The sequence below is a fragment of the Mandrillus leucophaeus genome, unplaced genomic scaffold (assembly GCF_000951045.1).
Source record: "Mandrillus leucophaeus isolate KB7577 unplaced genomic scaffold, Mleu.le_1.0 Scaffold133, whole genome shotgun sequence".
In the NCBI taxonomy this organism is placed as follows: Eukaryota; Metazoa; Chordata; class Mammalia; order Primates; family Cercopithecidae; genus Mandrillus; species Mandrillus leucophaeus.
This window is the reverse complement of record NW_012101288.1, coordinates 5933860-5944473: the sequence shown is the minus strand read 5'-3', so window position 1 is coordinate 5944473 and position 10614 is coordinate 5933860. Positions and strand designations below refer to the sequence as shown.

The 10614-nt window shown below is 47.0% G+C and overlaps 1 protein-coding gene across 1 annotated transcript; it reads left to right on the top strand.

Moving 5' to 3' along the window:
- Positions 1-243: 243 nt before the first annotated feature.
- Positions 244-7741, top strand: KLHL38 (kelch-like family member 38). Its single transcript, XM_011973020.1, has 3 exons — positions 244-1611; positions 6285-6390; positions 7264-7741. The coding sequence occupies exons 1-3, from the start codon at positions 262-264 to the stop codon at positions 7551-7553; spliced, it is 1746 nt and encodes a 581-aa protein (XP_011828410.1). The 5' UTR covers positions 244-261; the 3' UTR covers positions 7554-7741.
- The last annotated feature ends 2873 nt before the right edge of the window (positions 7742-10614 follow it).

The following is a 10614-nucleotide window of genomic DNA, read 5'->3' as shown; positions in this document are numbered from 1 at the left end:
GTTTCTCTCAGATTAGCTGAAGATACTATATGCCTATTACTTTCGAAAAGAACCATAACCCAAAAGAGCTCAGGTCTGAGATGTATGTGGCCTTCCTTTCCAATCTTCCCTACACAATATCCGCGGTGACATCCACAAACGTCATGGGGAATGGAATAGGAGCACTGGTCTCACAGTCCCCGCAGCTGAACCCTCCAGGGCCTGCAGCTGAGAAAGACTTGACTCTTGCTGACTCTGGGGGCTTCCTTCCCTCTTTGTAGGATGGACGAGGAGTCTCCAGATGGGGTGCTCTTCAAAGATCATGACTTCTCTTCTGACTTGTTGAGGCAGCTCAACAGCTTAAGGCAAAGCAGGATCCTGACGGATGTGAGCATCTGTGCCGGTGCCCGGGAGATCCCCTGCCACCGCAACGTGCTGGCCTCCAGCAGCCCCTACTTCAGGGCTATGTTCTGCAGCAGCTTCCGGGAGAAGAGTGAAGCCAAAGTGCAGCTGAAAGGCATTGACCCCCCAACCCTGGACCAGATCGTCTCCTACGTGTACACGGGGGAGGCACGCATCGATGCTGACAATGTCCTCCCCGTAATGGAGGCCGCCTCCATGCTACAGTTCCCCAAGCTGTTTGAGGCCTGCTCCTCATACCTGCAGAGCCAGCTGGCCCCCAGCAACTGCCTGGGCATGATCAGACTCTCAGAAATCTTAAGCTGCGAGACCCTCAAGAAGAAAGCCAGGGAGGTGGCACTGACGTCCTTCCCAGAGGTGGCCGCATCAGCCGACCTGAAGGAGCTCTGTGCCTTGGAGTTGAGAGACTATCTGGGAGATGATGGGCTCTGTGGGGAGGAAGAAAAGGTGTTTGAGGCCCTCATGGTTTGGATCAAGCATGACCTCCAGGCCCGGAAGCGATACATGCAGGAACTGTTCAAGCAGGTCAGGCTGCAGTACATCCACCCAGCCTTCTTCCAACACTTCATCGCCAACGATGCCCTCCTGCAGTCCTCGCCTGCATGCCAGCTCATCTTGGAGACCGCCAAAAGACAGATGTTCTCTTTGTGTGGCACCAGCACCCCAGACTGCAAACTCCTATTGCATGTCCCTCCAAGAAACTCTTACCAAGATTTCCTCATCCTCTTGGGCGGAAGGAAGGACAGCCAGCAGACCACCAGGGACGTCCTACTGTATAGCAAACAGACTGGCCAATGGCAGAGCCTTGCCAAACTCCCGACACGGCTGTACAAGGCCTCTGCTGTCACCTTGCACCGCAGCGTCTACGTGCTGGGGGGCATGGCTGTCAGCTCAGGGAGGAGTCTGGTCAGTCATAATGTCTACATCTTCTCCCTCAAACTCAACCAGTGGAGGCTTGGGGAGCCCATGCTGGTGGCCCGCTACTCCCACAGAAGCACTGCGCATAAGAACTTCATCTTCTCCATCGGGGGTATTGGAGAAGGGCAGGAGCTCATGGGCTCCATGGAAAGATATGACAGCATCTGCAATGTCTGGGAGAGTATGGCCAGCATGCCCGTGGGGGTGCTCCACCCCGCAGTCGCTGTGAAAGACCAAAGACTCTATCTCTTTGGAGGAGAGGACATCATGCAGAACCCTGTGCGCCTTATCCAGGTAAATGACTGGTTCTTCCCATCACATAACTGCATGAGTATGTGTGCATGGACACACCCACACCTGCATGCACACACATGCACATGCACACATATACACCAACACACACATGTACATACATACATATATGCACACATATACACAAATACACATATGTATACATGCACGCACATATATATGCACGAATGTATATTCATGCATACATACATACACATATGCACATATGTATGCACATACCAACATGCATACATGTGCACATATGCACACATATGCACACATGTATACGCATACCAACATGCATACATGTGCGCATGCGCACACATATGCAGACATGTGTGCACGTGCCAACATGCATACATGTGCGCATGCGCACACATATGCAGACATGTGTGCACGTGCCAGCATGCATACATGTGCACATGCATACACACATACAATTCATGCACACATACACACATATATCTGCACATACATGCACACATTTATACATACACGTGAACACAAATACATACATGCACACACATGTGCACCCATGTACCCTCATACAAACACTTGTCATTTGCAAGGAAAGAAGAGAGGAAGGGAGGGAGGCAAGAAGGATTTTCAGCAAGAGTTTAAGGATATCAAATACCATCTCTATGCACAGAGTTCATCTTCATTTGAGGAGAAAAATACATATCTAAAAATTCAAGCTATTATAGAGACTATTGAATGCCAGATAGTGAAGTCCTACAGGAATTTGGCAGACGCTTCTAACTCAAGTCAGTAAGGCCTTAAAAGAAGATTCCCAAGCCTTGGTCCACACCTCTGTGACCAAATCCCCTGGAACCTGACCTCACATCACTGAATCAAAATATCTTTGTATGAGATCCTAAAATATATGGTTTACAAAAGTACCCAGGAGATTCTAAGGGGCAGCCAGGTTGGGAAACCCCTACTTTTAATGATTGGCAGACATTGATTTCACTAACAAGCTCTCTGAGAAATTGATCAACAAAGGTCACATTTCAGAATATTAAGTGTTTTCCAACTTTATGCAAGTCCCTGGTAATCTCCGCAGTTCATCTAATGATATGGGGAACGTGAATATTGAGCCTGCCTTCACAGATAATCAAGAAGCACCCACGAGATGTACTTTGCTCATTTATAAGAGTTATCTTGAACACCAACATGTGAAGGGCCTGGAGACCCAGCAATTTACGCATAGCCCTCAGTTGCAATTCAGATGCTGAAGAAAGGGGTGCTCTAAGAGCACAGGCAGGATGCCCTAAACCAGTCTAGAGCAAGCTTGCCCAACATGCATGCAGCCAAGACAGCTTTGAATGTGGCCTGACACAAATTCATAAACTGTAAAACATGAAGAGATTGTTTTAGCCCATCAGCTATCATTAGTGTTAGTGTGTGCTTTATGTGTGACCCAAGACAGCTCTTCTTCCAAAGTGGCCCAGGGAAGCCAAAAGATTGGACACTGCCGGTCTAGAGAGAATCTGAGAGACTGCCAGGGTTAAGGGAATGTTGGAGCAAACCCTGTGAAGTTGGCTGAAGCTGACTGAGCAGAGGGGCAGGAGAAGAGAGAGGAAGGTGAAGATGGAGAATAAAAGAGGAGCGAGAGGGGTGGGATGGGTGCTAAGAAATCACGTAAGGAAAGATCCGACTTAGAGAGAGATGCAGGAAGCTCCTGCACCACCTGAAGCCGGAGTCAGGGTTCTCTCTTGAGGGAGGGGGAGTGGTCCTGGGTAAGGGAGCAGCTCATATGAAGGCCCTGAAGCACAAACAGGTGCAGCCCATGGCCTTGGGCAGCGGAAAGCAGGACAATGAAGTTGCAAGACATAGCAAAGAGGAGACGGGCAGTGTGCTGAGGGGTCGCTAGGGGCGGGTGTTAGTCCTCCTGCGATTTCCATCAGCCCCCTTCTCAGGTTACCAGGAGCAACCTCCTCCACCCACATCACAGCCCCTGAGCCCCTCCTAGAAAAATCCTGGAACCTTCTTGAGGGATGGATATTTGTGCAGATGAGGCTGGCCTGGCTGGGCTTTCTAGGCCTTGTCAAGGAATTGGGATTAGCCTGAGAGGAACAGAACTTCATTGAAGGCTTTCAAGAAAGGTGGACGAGGTAACACAATTCATATTTTTAGAAGTTCCGTCTGGATGCCTTGTAGAGAAGGGATTGGAGGGGGCCTGTGTGGACAAAGGGGGAGAACTGGGAGACTCTTCTAGACTTCCAGGCATGGGTGGTAATGGCTTGGACTCGGTCAGTTCCAGTGAAGATTTTTTTCTTGCCTTCACTTCTCCAGCCTGTATTTTCAGCTCCTCCCTGACCATCTAGGCAGATTCTGAGTCTTTCCAGAATCACTGTTCCAAATCCCACTCCTCTACTTGAATTGGGAGAGACATTCTGCTCCCCTCCAGGCTCTGACCACACCATACAGATAACAAACTGCTTCCGTGTCAAGTGGAAGCCCCTCCTTCTTTTCTATTGTTCAAAATAGAGTCAACAAATACGCTCATTATTTCACATTGCAAAACTGCCGTCGACCTTCTGAAAATAAAATGCAAAGTTTAAGCTTCAAGCTAGCATATCAAGAAATGCATGGTATCATCAAACAAGATATTGCAAAGCCAAGAAAATATTAAACCTCTGAGGGATCCTTTTGGACTTCAGGATTAAGAAGAGGGAGAAAGGGGAAAGTATTCATTTGGATACTTTTCTTATCTACTTCGCACTAGCTTTGAAATAGACATTCTACTCATTCGAATATAGTTTAAAATGAATGCCTGGAGTCGTTTGATGGAGCAGGTTGGATTTTCAGGCACAGGTTGAGAGTTTTCTTCATAGGCTCATTCATCTGTGTGTATGCGTTCTTCTCAGAACTACGCTGCCCGAGGTTACGATGCAAATCGCGCTGTACGTGTACCTTTCTACCTGGCCTTCTCTCTACCTGTTTCTGGATGGCATTAAGCAAATCCTTTACTATAACAAAGTATCACTTCCTTCAGTGGTCAAAGTTCATCCTTTGTTATCCTTGCCCCAGTCTCTTTGAGGTATTATGAGCATGGTGAGCAAATGTTTAATCTATTTTTAAAGCCATACCCAAAGCTGAAGGAGAACAGAAGGGCCAAGAGGCAATTATTCATTCAAGTAAAAGGCAACCAGTGTTTGCTTTTCTTCCAAGGATCCCACCTTCCAGAGAGTTTGTCACTTACGTATTTTCCAGTGAAACAGCCATTGTGACCGTCCCTTCCTCTAGCACTTGGCCTCCTCCAGGCTTCACTGACTTGTTGAAGGACAGACAGAGACCTCAAGAGGTCTCCAGTCTCAAAAGCCTCCCTCAGGGAAGGCCACAGTTTCATGGCTCCAGGCAGAGCCATGAGTGTGGTGGTGAAGAGCATGGACTCTGGGCTTGGTCAGACCAGCTCTCCCACTCACTGTAGTTGTATGACCCTGGGCATGTCATTTGACCTCTCAGAGCCTCAGTGGCCTAATGTAAAAGATGGAAGAAATAATAATACCTACCTCATAGGATGGTTATGAAGCTCAAATTTAGTAAACTGATTATTTAGACATCTTTAATAATGCTGGTAATCTTACTTTATTTTATTTTATTTTTTGAGAAGGAGTTTCGCTTTGTCACCCAGGCTGGAGTGCAGTGATGCGATCTCAACTCACCGCAACCTCCACCTCCAGGGCTCTAGTGATCCTCCCACCTCAGTTTCCTGAGTAGCTGGAACTACGGGCATGCACCACCACACGCAGCTAAATTTGTTTTGTATTTTTAGTAGAGATGGGGTTTCACCATGTTGGCCAGACTGGTCTCAAACTCCTGACCTCCATGATCCACCTACCTTGGCCTCCCAAAATGTTGAGATTACAGGCGTGAGCCACCCCACCCGGCCTGGTAATTTTATTTTATAGGAAAAGATTTTCTAGCAAAGAATACTATGGCATTTTCCTCTGTAGATAAATGTTCTTGTTCCTTCTTTGCTTATGTGAAATTCATCCTATATCTCTTGGCTAAATTTTTTCCATAATGAACTAATTTACATTTGATATTTAGATTTAAAACTGAGGACACTCACAGGAGAACATGTTCCGGAGTGTTGATTTGACACACTGTTTCAAAGCACGGCAAAAGAGCCTGCTCCCTTCTCTTCGGTCTTCCTCCCCTTTCTCATGCTGCATTTTTCTAGGACTGTAATGACTTTCAGGCATGAACTGTTCAAAAGACTTCCTCACTCAGCCTCAGATTTATTCTTGGCTCTATGACCTTCTTGGATAAACCAGAATATTTAGAAATTTAAACATGAGCTAGAAATAAAGAATGATTGGAAAACCATTGGTTTTCTGAATATCCAAGTTTCTTCATTTCTCATTAAAAGAAAAACATGTTCCACGCAAGGTAAGTAAAACACGTATTACAATGCAAAACTATTGGTCTATGCTATAGAAATACAGACACTGAGTTCCTGGGGTCACAATAATATCAATTTTTAATAGTACGCTTCTTCCTGTTTTTCAATACTGTTTTGTTTATTGAGCAGTAGCTACATTTTTAAAACTGGAGAAAAGTAGAAAGAAAAATCTCATTCCTAGTTCACCCTCTTAATTACTACTACTGTCTTTCTTTAAGAATATTTCACTTTAAAATGCAGTGTCATGATTCTATTTCTCCCTCAGGTTTATCACATTTCCAGAAATTCGTGGTTCAAAATGGAGACAAGAATGATCAAGAACGTGTGTGCCCCTGCAGTGGTGCTCGGGGAGCGGATTGTCATTGTGGGAGGTGAGTCTGAACAGAGGATCACTGGGCGTGACACAAACTTGGCACGTTCTATGGAAAAAAGGTCACTCATAGACAGATGTTATTCTACAAGATCGTCTTTTTAAAAGCACATCCAACCAACCAGAGGAGCGTGCAGAATCTGACAAAACTCTTTCCTCACCCAGAAGTTTCTCCCTGTCTTTTTCTGTAAACAAGGGATGAAATAACAGCTATCTCCCAGAGCTGTTGTGATAATTAATGTGCTCGTGTATCTAAAGCACTTAACACTCTCCCAGATACACAGTCAATAAAAAATGTTTGCTTCTGCTAATAATATTAGCTACTAATAGTTTGTTTCTCTGTAATCAAAGTATAGTGTCATGGTTAAGAGGACTGGTATTGGGGTCAGGTAGACCTTGATTCAAATCCTGGCTCTGTCACTAACTGGCTATATACTTTTTACCAAGTTAAACATCTTTCTGTGCCTCAGTTTGCCCATCCATAAAATGAGGATCCTAAAAGTAACTACCAAGATAGGGCTGTTGTGAGGAACCCACTTCTGAGTTTCCAAAGGATTGTCATAGTTCTTGAGTGGGCATTTGAGAGAGGAAGAGGCCAAGGAGGCTGAGAAAGTTACGGGACTCAGGAGGCTGCTCTCAATCTAAGAATGGCTTATATGCTGCCTTAACTTGGGGTGAAGGTCAGAGTCAGACAGATCTGCGTGCAGCCCCCACTCCGCCACAAAGCAGGCCTTGGCAGGTTAACTCAACATCCCACGCTCTAGTTCAGGGTCCCAGCCTCAGTCTTGAGCAGTGGCAGGAGTGAGACAGGACTGCTGACCTCCAGTACCAGATGAGCAACGCTGAGCTTGCCCATGTGTCATTTGGTTTTCAGGTTACACAAGGAGGATTCTTGCTTATGACCCTCAATCCAACAAATTTGTCAAATGTGCGGACATGAAAGACCGGAGGATGCACCACGGGGCCACCGTGATGGGAAACAAACTCTACGTGACCGGCGGGCGGCGGCTGACCACGGACTGCAACATTGAGGACTCCGCCTCCTTCGATTGCTACGACCCCGAGACGGACACCTGGACATCCCAGGGACAGTTGCCACACAAGCTCTTTGACCACGCCTGCCTCACTCTCCAGTGCATACCCCGCACATCCGCCCTCCCATGAGGTCGACAAGAAACCTTCTGTCCCAGTCAAAATGCCTTCTGTTGCAAGGGACACAAACCCAGTTCCAAAGGGCTTAACCCTTAAAGGCTGCAGGGAGCGCTCACAAGACTGAGGTACCAGAGTCTGGAGGCCTGGAACTAGGCATTGCATTGCCCGAACTCTCTCTCTCCATCTCTCTCCCCCACCTCCATCTGTCTCTGTCTCTCCCCGTTTTTTCTTTCTCTCTCTCCCCTATCTCTGTCTGTTTCTGTCTCTCTCTCTCTCTCTCTTTTTTTTTTTGAGATGGAGTTTCGCTCTGTAGTCCAGGCTGGAGTGCAGTGGCGCGATCTCGGCTCACTGAAGTCCCCACCTCTCAGGTTCAAGCGATTCTCATGCCTCAGCCTCCTGAGTAGCTGGGATTATAGGCATGTGCCACCAAGTCCAGCTAATTTTTGCATTTTAGTAAATACGGGGTTTCACTATGTTGGCCAGGTTGGTCACGAACTCCTGGTCTCAAGGATCTGCCAGCCTTAGCCTCCCAAATGCTGAGATTACAGTCGTCAGCCACCACACCTGACCTGCCTCCTTTCTGTCTCAGTTTCTCTGTCTCTCTTCTCTCTCTCTGAGTCTGTCTGTCTCCCTCTCTCTGCTTCTCTCTCTTCTTTGTCTCTCTGCCTCTCTCTGCTCTGCTCTGCCCCCCACTCTCTCTCTCTGTCTCTCTCTCTCCTCCCTAGGTTTTCCTCTCTCTCTACCTCATCTCTATTAGGCCTCCTTCTCTAGCAAGCTTCTTCATTTACCCATACAGTGTGTGGACAATAACAAACGATAAACCCAGACTCATTTTCCAACTTTATATCTTCAGGAGAGAACTTTGCTGTTATCCATATATTAAACCTAAAAAACAATGCTTATGGGCCTTTTTTGAATTCCATGACTACCTCTTGAGCCAATCACTGTTGCCAGGACTGGCTAATCCTGGACCACATCCCCACAAACAGAGGTGAGGTTACCTGTTGTGACTGACAGCCCATCCAAACTGCATGTAATGAGTTAGAAGCATTTCCCCAAAGGGAGAAATCCAGATAAAACCACATCTGCCCAGGATACCACTGAAATCTGGAACAAGAGGGCTGAGAGACCCCAGAAGATTCCTGACTGCTTGGTCCAGGTGGCAGCGTGAGAAATTGGCCCTGACCTTGTTTTTCTGCATTCTATGGATGTAGTACATTGAAATTCCAGAGACGTATGCAACATTCAGTATCTAACGTTTGTAAAATTATCCTGCACTTGCCAGAATAAAGTTTGTTTCTGGTGCCAAATGATGTTTTTCTGCAGCCTCTGGGGAGCTATAAACCTGCATAATTAATCAGGATGTTCATTTTGGTCAGTGTTACGAGGACTGCTCTTCTGGGGAACGTCAACAAATTCCTTCAGTGCTTACAGCAGTCATTGCCCTCAGATGCCAGGCCTGACTATCTCTATAGCCCCCGTTATCTTGAGGTGCCTCCCACACTGGCTCAGTCCCAAACACAGGAATAAGCTGAAGTGGAGAACAGCAGTTCTCAGCGCTGCCTGCACAACACAGTCATCTGGGAAGATGTTTGAAAACGGGGCCAGCCCCATTTGAGAAAAATGAATAGGGATGCTTTTGGGAGGGGGGCAGAACACTATAGTTTTTGAAAAGCTTCCCAGATGATTGAAATGTACAGTCAGGGTCGAGAATCACTGCCCTGCTCAGCTGTGGGCACAGAAGACCTGCATGGCTGGTTTCATTCCCCTCCTGTCCTGGTCAGCCGTCCCGAGCCCACCGATGTAGGCGAAGTCCTCTCCCCACCAACAGAAGCATCTGCCATCAGTCTTGCTGCCCTGAGCCTGGTACCAGAGTTCAATCCAAGCTGTAGCCTTCCTCTCCATCTGGCTCTCCAGGTTCATGTTCTAGAGTTTTCCTTCTTTCTAAGTTGTCTTTTTTGTACTTTGGATTCTCCTGCTGGGGTCTGAAGCTCTGCTCTGCTCCCGAGATCTCTTGGCTGTGGTTCAGAGACCCTGCTTGGATCACCAGCCCTGCTCCTCAGCCTGGACACTGTCCCCTTAGCTGCTGGCTGGCATCTTGTTCTTGAGCAATAGTCAGAGTGATCTTTTTAAAAACAGACCTGCTCATATTATGCCCCTGCTTAAAATGATTCCATGGCTTCCCAGAGACCTTTGCATAAAGCCCCCAATCATTTATGTAGCTTCTAGTGCATTCCCTAATCCAGCACCCACCTATCTCTCTGGCTTCATCTTTTGCCACCCTCACTCCTTGAAGTTGTCTCAGCTCCAGTCATCCTTCTTTCCTTTACACCCTCCTCTCTTGCCTCAGGGCCTTTGCACATGCAGTCATCACTACTGGAAGCACACCTCTCTTGCCTCGTCACCCTACATAATTTTGACTTACACCTTACACACCAGATTAAAAGTCACAGCATCAAGGTGTCTTCCATGCTTGCCCCGCTACAGTTTGGATCAGCTCTCCTATTAATACCCCTATCATTCCCCCTTTTGTTTTTTGTTTTCATTTTTGTTTTGGAGACGGAGTTTCACTCTTGTTGCTTAGGCTGGAGTGCAATGATGCGATCTCGACTCACTGCAACCTCCGCCTCCTGGGTTCAAGCAATTCTCCTGCCTCAGCCTCCCAAGTAGCTGAGATTACAGACCTGCACCACCACACTCGGCTAATTTTGTATTTTTAGTAGAGACGGGGTTTTACCATGTTGGTCAGGCTGGTCTCAAACTCTTGATCTCAGGTGATCCACCTACCTCGGCCTCCCAAAGTGCTTGGATTGCAGGCATGAGCCACCACACCCGGCCCCCTATTCTTCTACTTTGAGACTCTCAACCTGTTCGTAATTATTTGATCACTGTCTTCCCCTCTAGACTTCTTATTCTGTCCTGTTCACCTCTGCATTCTCAGGGCTGGCCTCAGTGTCTGCCACATACATTATAGATCTTCCATAAACACATGATAAATGAATTAGTAAATGAATGAAGAGGCTGGATCTACATCGTCTCTGAGATCTCCATCACAAATTCAGAGGTAAATGTG

Bases quoted from the DNA above. Each gene is read 5' to 3' on its own strand.
- KLHL38 (XM_011973020.1), top strand. From the start codon at position 262: ATGGACGAGGAGTCTCCAGATGGGGTGCTCTTCAAAGATCATGACTTC. The intron at 1,612-6,284 runs GTAAATGACTGG...TTTCTCCCTCAG, and splicing joins ACCCTGTGCGCCTTATCCAG to GTTTATCACATTTCCAGAAA. The intron at 6,391-7,263 runs GTGAGTCTGAAC...TTTGGTTTTCAG, and splicing joins GCGGATTGTCATTGTGGGAG to GTTACACAAGGAGGATTCTT.